General features: G+C 46.0%; 2 protein-coding genes across 2 annotated transcripts in view; one reads left to right on the forward strand and one right to left on the reverse strand.

Annotated features, from left to right (window-relative positions):
• Positions 1–10,776, reverse strand: part of pdss2 (prenyl (decaprenyl) diphosphate synthase, subunit 2) — a 30,495-nt gene extending 19,719 nt beyond the window's left edge. Inside the window, exon 1 of the mRNA XM_083924920.1 lies at positions 10,269–10,776. Coding sequence (XP_083781046.1) covers positions 10,269–10,516 — 248 coding nt within the window. The 5' untranslated portion in view covers positions 10,517–10,776. The remainder of the gene's footprint in view (positions 1–10,268) is intronic.
• A 6,911-nt stretch (positions 10,777–17,687) lies between these two features.
• sobpa (sine oculis binding protein homolog a) overlaps positions 17,688–21,699 on the forward strand; it is a 50,295-nt gene continuing 46,283 nt past the window's right edge. Inside the window, exon 1 of the mRNA XM_083924949.1 lies at positions 17,688–18,021. Coding sequence (XP_083781075.1) covers positions 17,926–18,021 — 96 coding nt within the window. The 5' untranslated portion in view covers positions 17,688–17,925. The remainder of the gene's footprint in view (positions 18,022–21,699) is intronic.

Raw genomic sequence — 21,699 nt, forward strand, 5'->3', positions numbered from 1 at the left:
TGAAAACATCCAGTATGCGTAGTTGAAACTAGGTGGTTGGCTAACATATAAGGCTCTTTCTCCTTTGTGTTGAGAAGCAGTCCCGCTGGTTTCAAGGCAGCTTACCGTACCCAGTGTGAAGTGCATTGCAAGAGCTGCTTATCATAACGGGTCATTTGGGAAATAATATGCAGATTAATTATGATTGAAAGGGGCGGGACTGAACCAAAACTGTAAACGGGTAACAAAAACCAAAACAGTGAGTTAAAGACGCTTGAATGCTACATGGAGCTGGGGGGAGATGCATAGCTGGGTGGGAATTTACTACGAACGATCCATTTCACATTACAATTAGTCTTTTGAGCCATTGTTAATGTAAGAGTATCGATTGCAGCAGTTGGGATGCACCATATGGATTTTTTTCAGCCGATAACGGGAATGATAATTACCTGCTCATGGCCGACACTGATTTCCCATTTTTACAGTTTAAAGAGAAGTTCATAATCTGAAGTGAATGCACACCTGAGGGTAAGAAAGGCTTGAACGTAGTGAGCAAAGATGAAAAATGTAATATTCCATAGTGCTGATGTAACAATATCTAACTGAAAACACTCAGGGCGCACTCACACTTCCACTCCTTCCACACCGGGCCAAAACCGGGTCAAGCCTGGTGCGTTTGACAAGTGTGAGTGCAACCGCTCCGCGAATAACTGCGGCCAGCTGGCCGTCCACGGCCCGTCTGAGAGAGGTGGGCTTTTGTAAAGCGTGTTTGCACATGTACGAGCACGAGCGCGAGCACGAGCATGAGCACGAGGCCTACGGTGGTTCTGACGTAATTTATGTGCGCCTGTTCGGACATAGAAAATAGAAGGACGGACCATGCGCGGGCATTTAACAACAACAACAATGGCGGTGAAAGGTTCACGTTGGTGTGATGCGGAGGTGGAGTGTTTACTGCAGATTTGGTCGATGAAAAGATTCAAAAACAGTCGACAAGTCGACAAAAACTCCGAGGTCTACGCCATCAACGCGTGTGACGTGTTACGTGATGACGTATGAACAGGCAAGAAGCATTTGCGCGAGGCCCAGGCAGTGTGAGTACAAACGGGCCTGGGGCGCGTGGGGGAGAGGGAGGGGGGGACAAGTACCCTGAAGTCCGCGGTGCGGAAGGACAGTGTGAGTGCGCCCTCAGTTACACAACGCAACAACAGTTCTGACTCTTCAAAATTGGATTTCTTTCTTTCCAGTAAAGTCAAAACGTGAAAAACCTTTACACGGAACTGAAATTACATGCTTTGACATAATCTGTCCAATCAGACGTGTCCGTGCATTCTCAATATTATCGGATCGCAAACCGACTTTGAAAAGGTTCATACCACCACACGCTGTATCACAGTTCGTAGACGCTGCACTTGTTAAGTCAATAAAAGCAATCTGGCTTCGTATTATGGGACTTAATTAAGAATTAGAATGAATTAATCAGCTTTAAGTCAAGTCAGTGTTACACATACAGGGAATTTGACTCCGGCTTGTTGCCACTCTCTTAATTTACATTTGCAGATACAGACATAGAGCTAAACACAAGGACAAGAAAAAAGAACAAAGTACAGATATAAATACAAGTTTATATGTAAAAAAGACAGGACAATGACGTTCTAAACATGACAATAGTGACAATTTATCACCTATAATTTCATTATAAGAATAATACATGATAATATAAATTGCCCATACTCAGCCCATAATCTATCTGTACCGATATATGTCAGGCATCTTTATATAGCAGCTTTAAATGCGTTTGTGTTACGTCTGTTTCTGTGTTTGAAAGGAACGTGAAGACACAATGAGGAAAAACGAAAATGCTATGTCTCTATGTGTCCTGTGATAGACTGGCGTCCTATCCAGGGTGGACACCGCCTCACACCCGATGTCAGCTGGGATCGCCTCCAGCCCCCCGCGACCCCGACAGGGACAAGCGGTTGAAGATGAATGAATGAATAATTCACACATGACCATTACAACATGTTATAATACATATACAAACACTACACATTGGCAGCTCAGACCTGCACATGAGTTTTATGCTTTTTGCTCTTTTGGAAATGGACTTCAGGTCCTGGCCGTTAATTAAACAACAGTACCATTCTGATGGAACAAAGGATGAAACAAAAAGCCTATTGCCTATTGATGACACAACGCAAACGGTACTGCAAGATGTGAAAGCAATGCTGAACTGTGTGCACTGTGCGTAGTATCATCATGGATCTGTTTTGCAGGACTGCATGTATTCTTTTGGGTTTGGTTGGGGAGGAGGTGGGGATGTGGTGGTGGTGGTGGTGGTGGGGGCACATTAAAAACACCCACAAAGACGCACATGGAGCCCAGAGGTAGCTGCCTGCGTTGTGGGCAGATTAAATATCTTTTTACGCTCTCTGGGGAGCGGTTAGACAGAGCAACTCTAATCCTGTCCCTATGGGAGCCCCTTGTGCCATGAATCACGCTCTCGTTAGGGGCTCCGAGGCAGACAAGCGGCCACGCCCCCCCCTCCGCTCGATGCCCAGACACCGGCCTCACCACCCCACCTACACCCCCGGCCCCCCACCCCCTCTAACCCACCCCTGCACCACAGGGGGGAGGTGGAGGAACCCGAGACAGAGTGGATGTGAGAGATAAAGCGTGAAGAGAGGGAGGGAACGGAGAGAGGATGGAGGGAACAGAGGCCAGACAGAAATGAGCATGCCAGCGAGGATGACAGGAGAAATACACTGGTGATTCACAGTGTTCTGGTGCTGAAAGGGGGAAAACACACACATACCCTGAAGCTATGTTCACAAAAATACATAAAGCACCTCACGCTGCTTTCCCCCCCAAAAAAATTTACGACACAGCTGACATTATGTAGGGCCGTCTTTCATCGCAGCTCACGGGATTTATTTATGGTCACTCTAAATTTGGACTCAATTGGGAAACCGGGTAGAGCCTGGTGCACTGGTGAACGCAGAGAGATCGCCCGCTGAACAGGAAACGGACGGAGAGCAAGAATGATGAAGCCGCTCTCCTCTTGGGGAGTCCGGTTAAGCCAGTGGCCTGAGGGTGGCAGATGATTAATATTTATGTCACTATCCGCACCGGCATGCATCAATCAATCACAACCGCCCTCCCGCATAGGGGTGGGGCGAGGATGATGTGGAGAAGGAGAGACGGTCGAGGGCTTCAGAGCGGGAGCGGAACGAGAGAAATGGGCCGCTGTCATTTTAAAGGGTTGTGAGCAGGTCACCACGCCTTCTGCTCCGCAACTGCAGCACAGGAATTCAGGAACTTTAGTCGCCGTATGCGGGGGCTTGGAATTAATGCATGCAAATGTGTGACCCCGCGTGTGTGGTGGCATATGGATCTTCTGTCTGTGTTTTTCCCCCTCACTATCGAAAGAATGAACGAACGCGCCTGCACTTTTCTTGTGCAGAGCGAATATCTTGAGAGATAAGGATCATACGTTTATAGTTGAATACAATTTCCAGGACGGGGTTCTCGCAGCGGGGAGTTCTCTGTGGTGGGGGAACGCGCTTCTTGCCTTGAAAAGGATTTTTGGAGTTTGTTTTTAAGAGACTCTAACAACATATTTTCTCATCAGCTTGTATTTATGAGCAAAATAAACTGACATCATCATCTACAAAAGTTACAGTTTTGGATATTTTGCTTGAGCAATTTATCCGGCTGGGCTACGCGGTGGTGTGGTGGTTAGCACTGTCGCCTCCCAGCGGGAAGGTCCCTGGCTGGGGCCCTTCTGTGTGGCGTTGTGCATGTTCTCCCCGTGTCTGCGTGGGTTTTCTCCGGGTTCTCCGGTTTCCTCCCACAGTCCAAAGACGTGCAGGTGTTCGGTTCATTGCTGACTCTAAATCACCCGTAGGTGTGAATGGTTGTGTGTCTCTGTTCGTCTCTATGTGTCCTGCGATACACTGGCGTCCTGTCCAGGGTGTACCCCGCCTCACGCCCGATGTCAGTTGGGATCGGCTCCAGCCCCGCGCGACCCGGACAGGGACAAGCGGTTGAAGATGAATAAATGAATGAATTTATCCGGCTGTTAAGTCGTGACGTAACGCTCTTTCAAAATATGATTTCCGGGTCCGAGTCCACGCCGCAGCGCCGTGTTCCCTGTTGTTTGAACAGATCTGAGTTTTTAAAAAATAACGTAATCGTCATTTTACCTCTTTCTTCGATAAAAAAGGTTTCTAACTGACCAAAGAGTTGATCGTGATTGTTCACATGTTCGGCCGTTGTGTCTGTTTTGATTCAACGGGGCGCTTGTACCCGGGAATCGTATTTCAAAAGGGTGTTAGGTCAGACCTAACTCATATCCATCCATCTTCAACCGCTTGTCCCTATTGGGGTCAATGGGAGCCGATCCCAGTTGACATCGGGCGTGAGGCGGGGTCCACCCTGTCGCAGGGCACATAGAGACAAACAGAGACAGACAACCATTCACACCTAAGGGCAATTAGGTCATCAATCAACCTAACACCTGCACGTCTTTGGACTGTGGGAGGAGCACCGGAGAATACCCACGCAGACACAGGGAGAACATGCAAACCCTCTTGCTGTGAGGCGACAGTACTAACCACCACACCACCGTGTCGCCCGTCAGACCCAACAGACGGATGTATTTGGGCTTTCCTCCACGCTCTTCTCACTATTATTTGAACAGAGAGGGGTTCAGCTGGAAATGAGTGCATTCACTTCCATGCACCAATCAGGAGTGAGAAATATTTTAATCACATTCAGAATACTTTCCATTATCGATGTTTTGAACAATGACGGAGAAGGCCATCCCCCATTGTGACAGATTAGAACGCTGAGGACGATCTACTGTGACTTGAATTCACATCCCGCCCACTTAAACTTAAAGTGTCTGCTCCGTCAGCAGCAGCAGAGTATTGTGTGTATTAGAATATTTCAAAAGCTGCATGGTTTAGATTTACATCCGTGTTTATTTTCCAGCACTCGCCTCCTTCCCATTCCCATCCATTGCTGCCTTTTTGGGGGGCAAATTCCCGCCTGTCAGTCAGTGAAATAATGTGAAACCATCGGAGGAAAAAGGTACGACATCACCCATGTGTGCGTGCACGTGATCCGCCCTGCAGGTGCACATTAAAAATCAAACCAAATTACAAAAAACATTGCTCCGTAGTGCTACAAGTGGTCAAAACCACCACACCGTACCTTTAAGAAGAAGAACGGATGTTTTTCCCTAAACTTTAAATATTCATGATTAAATATTGAACAATCAAAGTTAATGTTGCATGTTTTTATGAGTTTTCAGAGGTTTTAGAGGAAATAGTTGATGGTGAAGCAAGAGGATACATTGTTCTTGTGAAGATAGATCAAGGTTGCCCATTGGCAGTGACGACTTTAAATATCTTGACGAAGCTTAGTGCGCACTCACACTGTCCATCCGTACCGTGCCCCGTGCTTTAGGGTACTTGTCCCCCCCTCCCTCCCCCCCCGCTGGCCTGGGCCTGGGCGAATGCTGCCTGCTGCCTATACGTCATCACGCCGTAACACATCACACGCATTGATGACGTCATGGCGATGCGTGGCTTTGTTTACAAATCTTTCCAGAGACCTCTGAGTTTTTTTGTGCCTTGTCGACTGTTTTTGAATCTTTTCAGTTTTTTCTGCAGTAAACACTCCACCTCCGCATCACACCAACGTCAACCTTTCACCACCATTGTTTGAAATGTCCGCGCATGCTCCCTCCTTCTTTTTTCTATGTCCGAACAGGCGCACAGGAAATGACGTCAGAAACGTAGGCCTCGTGCTCGTACACGTGTGAATGCTCGTGCTCGTACACGTGTGAACGCTCGTGCTCGTACACGCGCGCGCATGCTCGTGCTCGTACATGCACAAACGTGCCTTACAAAAGCCCACCTCGACAGGAAGCGTACCGCGTCTAGGAGCGGTACCGCTTGCCGTCAAACACCCGTCGTTTGAGACTGTCAAACGACACTGGTCCAACGAACCAGACTTTACCCGTGAAACCTGCTTGGGCACGGTACAGATGGACAGTGTAAGTGCGCCCTTAGTTCCATTACATTTCATTTAGCTGACACTTTTATCCAAAGCCACTTCCATTCACAGCCATGCACAGCACACAGTTTGACAATAGACGGCCGTTTTTTACGTTCTTCTGCTGAAGTGGGAACGTTTCTCTGTGACAGTTGGGCTCCAATCTGCGACTTACACAATTGTGATGCTGAAATCTCACACCTCCAGTGAAAATACACTGAGAGTTGGTGAAATTTGAATGGGCTGATTCAATTTTCTGTTTGAGGAAAAACCATATAAGGTAGAAATTATTCTAATGGTCATTGTATCGATCAAGGTATTGAAGATGAAGCTTGAGATTTCTAAAGAAAAGGCGAGAAAACTGTGGAAGGAAACACTATTGGAAGTCAAACTCTCAAGGACTGTCCTTAAAGCAAGTTAAGTTTCTCCTCCCGGGCCGCAGTCCCCTCGCTGTAACTGCAGACTTTGGGGCAAAGTTAGCTGAGCTGCAGTTTTTGAGAATGAAAGGAAAGGAAAAACCGAAACCCAACTCCACGAGGGTCTGCCTGTCTGCTATTGTGGATATTTTTATCTGCCGCGCGTCTGAGGCGGAGACACAGTGGGAAATACGAACCAGCCAACCCAAGCTGACAGTGAGGAGTCAGACTGTCACCCCTCCCCACCTCCACCCCCCCCCCCCCCCTACAACACCCAAATGGATTGTCATATCAGATTTAGGTGTATAGGTTATTACACCCTTGGGCTCCTGTTTCCAACACTGTCCGTCTGCATGGCGGGATTGGGTTTGTGCACTCTCTCGTCTCGTTCTCTTTCCTTGGATCTTGAAGTTCCGGATTTCTTTGATAAGATGTAAGAAAACTCAGGTGTGACCTGTTCTGGCTCCTCCTTCATCAATACACAATTGTGGCTTTGCAGTTGCATCACAAATCAATTGGCTTTTTGTGAGTCTAGCTAAGTACTGGATATAAAAACATTTGCATTGTATTAGGAAATGAAATGACCTATATTGGAATAGAAGAGGGCCATATCGCTCAGCCCTACCTGGTATGGCCATAAGTCTGTTTAGGAAGATCTAATCAAGTCGATTCATACCCCAAAGAGGTAACTTACTTGTATTTTGCTCACATCTGCAGGAGAAATCAATGTACACTGGATTTATCGACGGAACTGGTAACGGTGCTACACTTGCACTTGCATAGTTTAAGCTCAGTCGTGCCTCTTTGTTCGATCAATTTTCTTTTTCTCTGAAACTAAAGCATTCATGCAAGGACACTCCCTTTATTTAAAACACAGACCGTATGCGTTGATCATTACTCCCTAAATTGAGAGCACACGCCTGCTACAACATGTCCGGTTGTGTTGTGTTTGATTTAAAGCGTTATTCGTGATTTCTGACAGAAGAAACCACCTCTATATTGCTCCACAGTCCACTGTTTACTACATGTAGCTACATGTTAGCGGCAGTAATAAGGGACGGAGCGTCTCAGACACAGGGTGCAGCAGCCATGAGCAGTAGGAGTAACACAAAGTGTTTTTTTGGATATTTAAGCGTATAAATATGTGCTAGTAGAAACACAAAATACATGAATGAACCTGAAAAAGTCAGTCCAGTCTCAGTCCATTGGTGACTCGGCTGGGAACCGGAGGATTGCTGGTTCGAGTCCCTGTGTGGACCATGAATGGAGCGTGGACTGGTGGCTGGAGAGGTGCCAGTTCATCTCCTGGGCACTGCAGAGTTGCTGTTGAGCAAGGCACCGAACCCCCAACTGCTCGAGGCGCTGAGCCATTGGCAGCCCCCTCGCTCTGACATCTCTCCATTTATTGCATGTATATAGGTCCTGTCTGTGCATGTGTGTGTGTTTCGGGCGGGACAAATAAAAAGGAATTCTTCTTCTTCTCCTAAAAAGCTACCTAGCAGATCAGTGACTGCAGTCTAAGTGGCCGCAATGCAGCTCAACGCTGTTTGCCATCCGCCATAAAATAGAAAAGGGGAAAAGAAGCAACCGCAGCGCACTTGTCACTCAGTCAGACACACACACGGCAGAGAGTGATGGGTGGACGGCAGAGTAGGGAGAAAATGTTTGGGAGCAAACTGTTACATAAAGCTGGCTGGCATGACGCTTCCTGCTGCTATTATATTCTATCACATTAGCTGTGCTTGTTTCTACTATTCTGCTGTATTAATAAGTCATATTCACATTACTATAGATATTATTATAGTTACTGGAAGAGGGTCTGTCTCTCTGTCTTTGTGTCTGTCTTTCTCTCTCTCTGTCCATCTGTCCGTCTTTTCTCTCTCTCTCTCTCCTTCTCTTCCTCTCTCCGGTGCAGACAGATGTGCGTCCTCCACAGAGCTGGGTCTGTCTGACGTTCCTGTCTGTTATAGTGAAGGTTTTAGTCTCCACCGTACTCTACGGGGGAATTGTTGGGTCTCTGTAAATCATGAATAAGTCAGAGTGTGGTCTTTACCTACTCTGTAAAGTGTCCTGAGATAACTTTTGTTATGATTTGGCACTATAAATAAAATTGAATTGAATAGTGGGAACACCATTCATATATTTGATACACAGAAGAGTGCACTCACCCAAAGATGTTACCGTCATCAGCTCTAGTTTTGCCGCCAACAGTAAATAGAACAACCAGGTTAGCATTTTAGCGGTCAGAGATGGGAAACGAAAACCAGTCCCAGTTAAGCGGTTAACAAATGGGAATTGGATGTCTCCGCGGTTACCCTCATCCTTTTATCAATGCAATCAATCCAATTTTGTAGTCTACGCGCACACAGCACGTGACAGCCCTGAAACCACGGAGCTTACCAACAATACACTAATCACTAATCACATGTCAGGGTCTGAGCTGAGCGCCACCTTGTCCGGTGAAGACCGCGCATTTCCTGGGTTTGAGTCCGACTGTTTTACTTTGCTTACACCACACTCCGTCTGTGCAAAACTCCCCTCAGCAACATGCTCCTCAGCAGTCTATGCACGCCAAATAAGTACGATGCATTCATTTGATGGTTGTTACGACAACAATACACTCATTGTTGCATCTGGTAGCAATTAGGGCTGCACAATATGAGAAAAATATCACAATATCGACATTACTTGATATAAATAAACAGATGTTAAAGTAAGGCGAGGTGGTAATTCAACAGAATTCACAGGATTTATCGTCTTTCAATGGGATCGTATGGTGAGGAAGTCCCGTATCGAGATATCCAGCCTGGTCTCACTAAATAATTACAACGCATGTCATGATTTTTGCGTGTCATTTCACGCCATGTAGTCTCAATTGACTTGTATAGTGCAGAGATGGCGTTGTCATTTCACGCACAAATGTCATTGAGGGAAAACCTGCATGTTCGTATTTCTCCGCCACCCTGCGTGGAGCTTTCTGTCAGAGGGTTGTTTTTAAATCAATATTTCATGTGAAGGATGGCTGAAATAACCGGCGTGAAATGCCCTAACCCTTAACCCTAAACCTAACCCTAACCCTAACCCTAACCCTAACCCTGACCCTGGGGAACTGCGGGCGTTAAATGACACGTGAAAAGCTTAATATGCGTAGACATGCACGCGAAAAGTCATGAAAGTCATGAAAAGTGGCGTGCTATTTATACGCCCTCCCATGAGACCACGTAGAGATATCGTAACACACAAATACGTCGATTAAATCTATAATAACAAGAACGAACCAACGCACATTTCCCTCAACATCATTTGAAGACTGTGTTTTGCTTTTACATCTTACTTTGCATTACCACAACTGGGAAAGTACTCAGTGCTTTTCATGTGTGCAGCCCTATCAGCTTTCATCTTATCACTGACGATGGCTGCTGCTTGACTCAAAGAATGTATTGATTTATTGATTACACATGTTGTTTACCTACATGCCTATGGAATAATGAAAGGGGATCCTATGGATGCGTCTGCAAGTAAGGTCAAGTGTGTTTATGTTTGGGTGGGGGTCTTGTGAGACACAACATAAATACATCTATATATATATATATATCTATATATATATATATATATATATAGATATATATATATATATATATATATATATAGGTGAAATGAAAAATAAGCAATAAGTTAAAAGGAGAACATCTAAAAGGACATTTAAATAAACACTTTGGTGAACAGGAAGCTTTAAAGGACTTTATTTTGACACCATGGAGGTGAAAGCGTGGTGATCAGGAGGAAGCAGTGTAACTTCAGCAGCGTTACCTTGCGGTGTTGAGCAGAGGGTGCCGGGTCCCGACCAGCTTCCGGACGTGCATGGCGACATTATTGAGCTCATCGCTGAGGAGGCAGCGGAGACTCATGAAGGAGGTGGGATACCCGACGATCTTCTCCGCCTCGGACACAACTTTGATCCAGTTTGAAGGTCCCGAGCTGGAGAACAGACTCAGCGTCCTCTGCCCGCGGCTGGACCAAGCCTTACAGGACAGTCGCGACCACGTAGCTGCAAACATGTTGCACCTTTGATGCTTGTGAGTGTAAACTATTAATTTTCTAGTTTGAGACAGTTTCTTCCAAGTGACATTCAGGTGCCTGCCGCCGCCATGTTTGCATTTTATCCACAAATTCAACCGCTTCCGTCGTGAAACGCTGTTAAACAGAACCGCGTTTGTATAAAGAATTAAAATAATTAAAATAATTTCTACCCTGACACTTATAACATGCTGTCACTGCGGGGATAAACACCCAGGTTTCACAACACACGACCTGTCACTGCGCGCCGCCATCTTTACACGCGTCAGACGCTACGTCATCGTAGAAACGTAATGACGACATTCGGACGCGCCCCTTTTTATGAAGAGCACTTCCGGCATGAAAGTTATGATAACAGAGCTTATTACATACATCTACTGTATGTACTGACATGTCAGTGTTTATATATATTTATTTATTTATTGTTTTTGTTGTTGTTTGTTTGTTTGTTTATTTATTTATTATTGTTTTTTATTAATAAATAAGTTTTCGGGTGTGTAAACAGAAGTTATATTTTTCAGTTTACTTTGTTAAACTTTGTTATTGTACATTTATTTTTCTCTCTGTTTGTTTTCCCTTTTCTTTACAACTGCCCATTAATGTATGATCATTTTGTTTTTCTTCACATATTCGAAATAAACTATATAAACTAAAAAAAGCTATTTTATATGAGATACTTCCTGTATTTATTTTCTCTATTCATTGTTTTGTTTAATGTGAAAAAGCTCTCATGTGTTGTGTTCTTTTTTTTCTATGTCCATGGTTGTGTTATATGTTAATGTTTGACTCTTTCTGTTTAAATTGAATGTTTAAATATATATTTAAAATATAAAAAAGAGCACTTCCGGCTAAGCTCTACCTTTCCCCCAGCGTTTAACAGTCAGCACAGTTCATCAATCAATAAGTTTTCTATTGTTTCTTTACAAGTAAATTTGTATGTTTTAATGGAGATTATAGAGTCTGTCGTTGGCTCTAAGCTCGTCACCCTGGAGGAGGTTGTGGAGCACAGGATGCAAAACTGCTTGTGATCATGGACGATGTCTCCCATCCCCTCCATGAAACCCTGGACGAGCTTCAGAGCAGCTTCAGCAGCAGACTCATTCAACCTCGCTGTCTTAAGGAACAGCACAGGAAACAGTTCCTACCTGCTGCCGTCAGACTCTACGACGCTTCACAACAACGCTCAGGGAATAAACTCACACTACTCAAAGTGATCACTGACATGCACCTTATCTCACTTGCACATTAAAATCCACATAGCATATTTTAATATAGTGTTTTATCTGCGATACTGTACTTCTATTTTATTGTTGTTCATATTTTGTATTTTATATTTTATCTTATTTGAAGTATTTCTGATTGCTCTGTACCGCTGCTACGATGACCTAATTTCCCCTCGGGGATTAATAAAGTTATCTATCTATCTATCTATCCATCCATCCATCCATCCATCCATCCATCTATCTATCCATCTATCCATCTATCTACCTATCTACCTATCTACCTATCTATCTACCTATCTACCTATCTATCTATCTATCTATCTATCTATCCATCCATCCATCCATCCATCCATCCATCCATCCATCCATCCATCCATCCATCCATCCATCCATCCATCCATCCATCCATCCATCCATCCATCCATCCATCCATCCATCCATCCATCCATCCATCCATCCATCCATCCATCCATCCATCTGTCTGTGTATGCAGTCTCTCACACAACAAAAGCAGAACAGCAAATGTGATAAAAACAAAAGGGCCCAAAAAAGATTAAAGTTAAACGACGAGTGTAAATCAACTGGATTCATCCTCACGTAAACTGATATTATCAACTTTTTCTTTCCATTTAAAATACATGAGAGTTTGAAGGTACGGACTAATGGGTTGTTTTGACCATTTCTGTCTAAATTCATTTGTTTGATCACTTTGGTTGGAATGAAAACCTGCAGCCACACGAACCCCTTTACTGGATCACTTTGACACCCATGGCTTAGTCTAATGCAGGGCTGTCCAACCCTGCTCCTGGAGAGCCACTGTCCTGCATGTTTTAGGTTTCTCCCTGCTCTAACACACTTTATCTAACGATTTTCAAACCCGTGACACACTTCAGCTGCTTGATAACGAGCAGAGCATTAGAATCAGGCGTGTTGGAGCAGAGAGGAAACCTTAAACATGCAGGACAGTGGCCCTCCAGGAGCAGGGTCGGGCAGCCCTGGTCTAATGCGATCCTTGTGACAAAGTGACATTTCCACGGATTGGAAAATGCCCGGCCGTGTTGGGTTTAACAGTGCTTTCATTGAGCTCTACTCCGTCTGCTTATTAACGGACTGGAGAGCAAGTCTGTCAAGGATAACTTGCATAACAACAGACCTGCAGTCTCCTTTGCTGAATGCACTAACAAATCAAACACTCACTCTATGTTCAGATGCTAAAGGCCAAATGTGTTTAAACTTGTTATTCCAGAGGGGCGCGTGTGACATCTGGCAAGACAAAAATGAACATACTTTGTCCTGACTTTGTTTATAAAATGTTATCTTTAGTATAAAAATGCCATAAATTAACATTTATTTAACAGTATCTGTTTCTATCTTATCAAGTGCACATAAAAATAGTTCAGTGTTTTGAGCGTGAGGTCTCGTTTTTTGATTAATAACTCTGGATTGATAACTCTGGATTAATAACTCTGGATTAATAACTCTGGATTGATAACTCTGGATTAATAACTCTGGATTAATAACTCTGGATTGAACTCTGAGAGGAGGCCTCGGGGAAGACCCAGGACCAGGTGGAGAGATTATATCTCCACACTGGCCTGGGAACGCCTCAGGATCCCCCAGTTAGAGCTGGTTAATGTGGCCCGGAAAAGGGAAGTTTGGGGTCCCCTTGTCATGAACGGTTCATGTATAACACAAAAAGGTGGACCCAATGCAGACACAGACAAAAGGTAAAGTACAAAATAAACGTTTAATATAATAAACGGACAAACGCAAAAACACTACAGATATACAAACATAAAGACTAACTAAACGAACGCGGGAATACAGGAACGGGGAGACGACGGGAGATCAGGAGACAAACGGGAACACGGGAAACTACGGAGAGAAAACAGGAAACAAACACGATTAATCAACTTACTACGGGGAGCGTGATAATCACAACGAGAGAGGGGATGCCAGTCCGGGGGGAATAGTTTTACCAAAGGTTGGGTCGACGATGGTCCGGCGCTGCATGCCTGCCAGCTTCAGGCTTTTAAGGTGTTGGGGTAATCAGCTAACAGGCTGCAGCTTGGGGGAACGCCTACCGGACCTACACAGAGACGAGGGAGAGAACATGCAGGGAAACACAGACAGGGGGAGACAAACTCACACATAACAGAAGAGAGGAGGGCACTGACAGAACCAGATCTTGACACCCCTACTAAAGCTGCTGCCCCCGCGACCCGACCCCGGATAAGAGGCTGAAGATGAGATGAGATGAGATGAACTCTGGATTGGTTTAGCATTCACATGTGCCCTTTTGGCTGTAGACAGCTTTAATTTCATATACACTGGAGATTAATACTTGGTTCGTTCTGAAATATTGTTATTCTTTATTGTTCAGAGTGTGATAGGATATCTGCTGGGACTGTACCGCTGCTGTACTAGCATGTTTTTTTTTAAAATAACTTCAACAAAAACCTTTATTTAGTGAAGAAAGCATAGAGCAACATTAGAGAACAGTGATCATTGTGTCAGAAGAGAAGATTTCAACAATGTTTTTATCACTTTTTCTTTTTGAGCTCGGTCCGTTCTTCTTCAGTCTCTTCTACAGTTCGGTAACTGCAGTGGGTTTCTTCGCCGTTACTTTGTCGCCAAGGATTTTCCAGAGATTCTCCATGGGGTTTAAGGGCGCACTCACACTGTCCATCCGTACCGTGCCCAAACAGGTTTCACGGGTAAAGTCTAGTTCGTTTGACCAGTGTGAGTGCAACCGCACCGCACCTAGCTGCAGCACGCTTGCCGTCCATGGTCCGTTAGGGAGAGGTGGGCTTTTGAAGAGCGTGCGCACGAGTACGAGCACGAGCACGAGCACGAGCACGAGGCCTACAGCGGTTCTGACGTTATTTCCTGTGCGCCTGTTCGGACATAGAAAAAAAGAAGGAGGGACCATGCGCGGACATTTAAAACAATGGCGGCGAAAGGTTCACGTTGGTGTGATGCGGAGGTGGAGTGTCTCCCCCTGCAGCCGCGGGGTGAGAGGGAGGGTGGGGGGGCAAGTACCATAAAGCACGGGACACGGTACGGACGGACAGTGTGAGTGCGCTCTAACTCGCCACTTTTTCTCTTTTAATTTGCAAAAACACACTTTAGCAAAATCCATGCTTTGTTGCATTTCCAATGAACACTTTAACAAGAGTCCTTTTCTCCACATATTCTTATCCTGACGCCACCTGCATTCCTGCACAGGGCATAATCAGAAGGCAGCAGTTGTATCACGCTAAGACCGACTGCTTGCTGGAGGAGCAGCAGCATGAAGAAGGAATCTTTTCATGCAGGTGAGCTGCTGGTTTGCCAGGCATGGCGAAACCAGCGCTGTAACACACAATCATCTCACCCTGACCCCGCGGCACGGTTCACGGCTCCTGTTTCCGCTGATTTTCCAGCTGAAATGACTGTCACAATGCCATAAGCAGCGTCCCCTGCACCCCCATTGCATGGTTTTCCTCCTGCCAACTCATTGTAATTCCAGATAGGACAGTGTGTAGCACAGATGAAACAGGTAAATTCAGCCTCAAAGCAAAAATCATTCACGAGGGATCTGTAACTGTTTCATATGCCAGCAATGACCCTATTTTGCATTAAGTGGCCCCTAGCTGAGGAAACCCGCTGTAAAAGAGCATGCTGGGACACTGTCACAACATTGTCAAAATGTGTCATTTCAATATTTTTAATGAACTCTGCAGGAGCACCGGCAAATTAAAACAAGTAGAAAAACAAACGTTTGAATGCACGTGTATGGGATTGCATGTGGAGAGAGATAGACAGCAGGCATTTTGACTTGTCATGGCAGGAGAAAGCACAGTTTTCTTAAATGCACCTGCTTTTCCTACCATGACGTCACAACGTCTGCCATGAATGAGATCTGTTACACCTGTGCTTCTCTGAAGTGTCTGCTGCGCACCTGTAGGGTTTCCATGTGCAGGCTGTGGAAACACAGTGAAGACTATTTACTACATGCAAATAAATTGCTTATATGATTTATTGTAATTAAAGTTGAAGAAAAAATTGGTTGGCTGACTGTTGTCCAGGTTTTCTCTTGTAACCTTAGACTGAAAGGGAGCTGTCCATGTTCAAAGATCAGTCCGATAACTTGGAAAAAGGTTTTTATGGGTCAGTCTGAGCTTTGAGGTTTTCAGGTTTTTGAGAATGTGTTGAAAGTAAATAAAAAAAAATTGCTTGTCCACAGTCTCCCTTGTCTCCCTTGTCTCTTAAAAGTCTGACAACTATCCTCCAAACATGTTTAATTAGAACAAATGTTGAAAACCTGCAAGTACGGAAAACAACCTGCGGGCACAACCTGATGGAGAAGAAGCAACGCTGAAGGACAAATGCAAACTTGATGTGAAAGCATGGTGCATCAGACGTTACAAAATCAACACATCTTGAAAAGTGCCTTTGAGCGACCGTAGAACAGTTTCCCTCACTGTGATGAAGGATTTGATGAAGGCTGCACTTACGCTTACACCCTTTCCTTTAGTCAGGTGAGTGGAGTGCCATCATCCTCATCACGCACCTGCTCCAGATGCTCCTCATGACCCTAATACCTGCAGCACCCACTGGTTGAATATGGTTGAATGAGCAGTCTCCATCTAGTGTCTCGAGATCGTAGTCCCAACAACAAAACATAATTCCACCACTCAGGTTGCCAGGTTGGTCAGACCCGGCCCAGCAGCTTACAGGAGACCGGAGTCTGTTTGAGCCTGTTTGAACCCATCCCCTCCATCAAATCACACCATAAAAACAAGTACTGCAGAGGAGTCTGACTGACAGTTACCGTTAGAGCTAAGTAAACATGACACAACACAAGTACGGTATGAACTTTGCCTTTCTAGTCTTCTGACTACTGCAGGGCGTTATCCCACTACCTGTCACATTCACTCAGACGTCACACCACATTCACACACACCCAGGCGCAGCACGGGGAGCAATTCCGGGTTCAGTGTCTTGCCCAAGGATGAAGGAGCTGGGGATCGAACCGCCGATTTCTCGAATCAAGGACGACCAGCTCTATCTCTGAGCTACAGCCGCCCCTTCGGAAAGTTAGCTTACCAATCATGGAGATTCAAGCCATTTCAGCGTGCGTTTTAATGCCGTTGAACTCCTTACTCTCTACGTCCATGGAGTGAATTCTTGGCCTATACTGACTCTGGTTTTTGCCCACCTCCAGTCACTCAGCTGCTGGGACAAATAACGCAGCTGCAGGATCGGCAAACTCCATTTCACCCAGTGCCAGCCTACAGTAGCTGCACCTAACAACAGACGAACCTGGCAACCCGCAACGCCGACTGCTATTGTCTGGGTACGATGTAACCAGAACGTGACACAAAGTCATTGTTAAACCCTTCAAAAATTGTTTAAATATTAATTATTAATATTAATATTAATATTAACTTTCATTGTGCACCCCTCAAAGCGCCCAGTGGGTCAGTCAGGACACTGTGACCACTGCACCTGCTCGGTTCCTCTGGATAAAGAGCTGATAAACTAAAAACTTTCTTCCTTCACATGAAACCAGACGCAGAAGAACTTCAAGGCTTGACTCGAGTTTGTGGTGTTCCATGTCTGAAGCGTTCAAGTCTGTAACTGAGAGAAAGAGCACATGTCATTATGGTTGTGAGACTCCCCCTGAAGAACAATGCGGGGCCGGACTGAGTGGCTGTGTGTGCGGGCACCTGTTTGCAGCCGCCGGCACCGTCACCGTGCGGCGGCGGCGGCGTTAAGTGGATGTGACTGCTCTGATTGCACTCCACGGGGGAAAGCGAGAAGAAATAGCCCACCTCTGATCCTCAACGCGTCATATAATGTTTCAGCGGACGCCCCTCCCCCTGTCTCGTTTTTTCCCCTCACTCAACCTCTCCTTTGACTCACAGAGGCGGCTCACCACTGGCGCACGGACCGTGCAGGATACGGGCAGAAGATGGCTGACTTAGCCGGGCGCCGCAAGCCCTCGGCGGCATCACCAGCGTCACACGGGCCGCTGCAAAGCTGCAAGACATCCGCCGTCTGGCGACTGTAAACAGCCGCCGCTGCCTCTCTCTCTCTCTCTCTCTCTCTCTCTCTCTCTCTCTCACCCCCCCCCCCTCCCTCCTCACCGCAAATATTGACAGAAGTATCTCAGAGGAAACATGGCAGAGATGGAAAAAGAGGGCAGACCACCGGAAAATAAGAGAAGCCGAAAACCAGCCCACCCGGTGAAAAGGGAAATAAACGAAGAGATGAAGGTAAAGGAAAAAAAGGGGGGGGGGGGTCCGTGCCCGGCTGCATGTTGATTACGCGTGGAAACGGAGCGGCTGTGAGGAGCGTGCGTGCGTGTGTGTGGAAGCGCTAACCAGGCGTCGATATGCGATACACTCGTGTCTAACAGGGTGCACCACAGTTAAACTTTGATTTATGATTTTTTCCCCCTCTATTGTCATATATCCGTGAGTGCCCGAGCGGCGCACTCTCACAGTGTTCCGCCTCGCACAATGGATGCGGCACCCATCCACCGCTGCTGTAGTAAGTTTGGACCCGGTGAGGAATACGGGGTTCGTTCCCGTCGCTCCGTGTCAGAACCTCGGCATTTGTGCGCCCTGCCTATCGCGGCTTGCCCACAGCTAATGGAAAATCCGGTGCGTCAGTGAAGGCGTCAACAGTGCCTCTACTATTACTATTAATACTGTTACACCGCGGCGCAACGGAGAGCCGCCAATGTGCATAATTAGCCCGAATCAATAGGGGATCACTCGCGTACCCACGATGCTTTTGCGGGTCCGTGTCGACTGCGTGGGTTTGCCCATGAGTCGAAGTGTGTGTGTGTGTGTTGCCCAGCTGCCCAGAGGCGTGTGATCCAGATGTGCGTCTGTGAGCTTTTACGCACTCGACAGGAGCACATTGTCTCCCGCACGGCCTGCACGCTTCCATCCCCAAAATCCACCCACACGTTGTTTCTATTTTTCCCCACTCGTGCTCGGTGTACACGGGTGATATTTGAGCCCTGAGCTCCGCGCGGTTCATTGTGGAGAAAGAAAGAGTTCCCGGCGTTTGCGTATGCGTGTGCGTGTGTGTGTGTGTGTGTGTGTGTGTGTGTGTGAGGCAGGCTGTGTGTCCGCTTTGTCTTCGTCTCTTCATTGTTTGTACACATTTGGCTGGAGACACACACACACACACACACACACACACACATGCACACACAGGCATACACGCGCTCCGCCGCTCTGGGTGGGTATGCACGGGGATCACATCGGGGATTATTGTGGAAATTGTGATATTTTTTAGGCAGTCAGGAGGAGAAGCGAGGGTGCTGGCCCCGTGCGAGTCCTGAAACAACCCTGGGAGAAAGCCTTTTTGTGCTCAGACCTTTCCAAAATACCAGCTGCGTCCATGTGTCAGCGCTTCTCCCCTCTCACTGTAAAACACAACACAAATATTGCTCTTTTTATGGATCACAATCTAGATGCTCTGTTGATGAGAGGGCGGGCAGTGATATGACATTAGTATGCAGCTTATTAAAACACACACATGTTCAGCAAGTGTGTTATTTTGGATTTTTCCTTGAGTGTCCCACAGCTGCATTCAGACTTTGGTCACCTTCAATTGCTTAGGAGGTCTAGAGAAAAGGGGGTTTTCTGTCATTTGCAGATTTTTCTTTTTTTAAAGCTTAAATTGATTTTTAATGATTGAAAAAAGAAAAAAGTCCCGCGGTCCTCAGTTTGAGAAATAATCCATCCTCCTGTTGTCTGGTGCTTATGACAGGTGGGAGGGATGCAGGGTGGAGGTAGGTGGTGTGTGTGTGTGTGTATGTGTGTGTGTGTGTGTGTGTGACGGGGGGGGTGTGTGTGTGTCAGGCAGGGTCTCACCATGGAGACATTTCCGCGTGTCTTATCGGGGGAGCTCTTGAGGTAGTCTCGGTGGAGCATTTAGAATGAATGAAATCTTTATGAGCATCATTCAGGCACAATAAAATGCACTCTGTCCAGGTTTTAATTTGGTCTTTTTTTTCTATCATCATTACAGCAGTGACCAAATATCACCATCAATCTATTTGGGAAGGAGAAAAAAAATCTAATTAAATGTCTCCTCTTGTAATTGATCTGACTGACCAAGTCATTATGGGACGTCGGTCAGAAACGCTGTTTTATCAGCAGCTCAGTTTTGCGGTGAGATGGCAAACGCTTTGACACGCGTCATCCCTCAGGGGTCAGTGAATTGACGTCTCTTACATTATGTTCTGGAGAGCGGACGTGTCACTTGAACATCTCTTTTGGTGAAAGTGACTTCATTCGCCGTTTGATCTGTGAGCACGGCAGCTGTCAAATTATGGATCTGAGTGAATGTGAAGATGTAATGGGACCGAATGAGAATGTCAGTATTTATTTATTTCTTTTTTACACATGTCAGGTCAAAGTAGAGCAGATGAGGTGTTGCTTTGTTGGTGCGTAGGGAAAAACACTGCTCTCCCATGGGAACTCCAGTATCTCCATCAATACCAGGGGAGGCTGCTGAACGGAGCGGCAGATGCGGTTAAGGTGTCAGAACACTTTCAAAGGCTAAACAGGTTCGATTGTAGCTCATTACGCAACCTTGGATTTCATCTCCTATTGCGTACACACGCACACACACACACACACACACACCATACACGCACACACACACGCACACACACACACACACACACACACACACAGAAAGAAGTAAGGAACTAGAAAATATCTGCAGCCTCTCTTTCGATACCTTCATTGTTATTGTGACATTATAGGAGTTGATAAGTTAAACGAATATGTACGTATCTGACATATTAATTGGTTATGAGTGCAGTTATTGTACGAGCTGCGCTGTTGAGAGCTAGTTAACTCCATGGGTGCATGATAATAGCCCGCAGCAGCAAGTGAAGTTGAATGTATTGATTTCCTGTAGAAAACTCCCAGTTTTCTCATCCAGGTGTTCAGAACAAAGGGACCCAGTTTGTTCCCTTCTCTCATCCTCAATATTTCACACCAAAACACACACACACACACACACACACACACACAAACACACACAAACACACACACACAATGTGCCCTTGTGAGGAATCATACTCTGCAAAAACCAAACAGTCTAACAGTGTTTCCTTCATCTGGCTGCTTAATGTGTGCCACGGTAAAATAAGCCCCGGTGAGTAATCAAGGACAAGGAGGAGTGGGCACGGAGGGGATACGAGAGGCTGAAGAGTAGGGTAAGAAACAGTGGAGAAAGGAATGTATACAGCGCCTGGGCTGGCTAAGCTGTAAAAACTGTAACCCGAGTGTCTCTGCTGGATCACATATCGAGGAAAGTAGAGGGAAATGAAAGCAGAGGAGAGGGAGAGGCAGAGGAGGAGAGAGGGAGCAGGGGAGTGGAAAAGTGGAGGAGGAGGAGGAGGCAAAGGGAAACTTGGCGTGTGGATTCGGGAATTTTATCACAGTGTACAGTGACCTGCTCTGGTTTCTACCCGCAAGGTATCCAATTCCCACCATCATCATTACCACAAGCCCCACTGGCCACGGTTGGGTCTTACCGGAGGGAAACAAGAGGGGGAAGACCGTGTGAAATGCATTTTTTATCATTATCCGCTGCTGAATATCTGGCAGAGGAGCGGCAGATTATGAATGTGTAATGGAAGTATCAGGAGTGCATCAGCCATCCTGCAGAGGCTCTGTAAAAACACCGTCTTGTCTTTAACCGTGCTTCTGGACGACGGTAACGAGGACACGGTGTCAACTGAATATGATGCTGCTTTGATGCTCTCCAGCTATGCCTCCATCCGCCAAAAGGATAATTAAGCTTCTATTAGACTTTTAGCCTTTAAAATGTAGCAACCATGGTCACACGAAACCTGTTAGGCCTCTCATACACTGCATGGAGACGTCAGTAGGTGCAGCAATATCGGGAGGGCAAGT

Source organism: Echiichthys vipera, assembly GCF_963691815.1.
Source record: "Echiichthys vipera genome assembly, chromosome: 12".
Lineage (NCBI taxonomy): Eukaryota > Metazoa > Chordata > Actinopteri > Perciformes > Trachinidae > Echiichthys > Echiichthys vipera.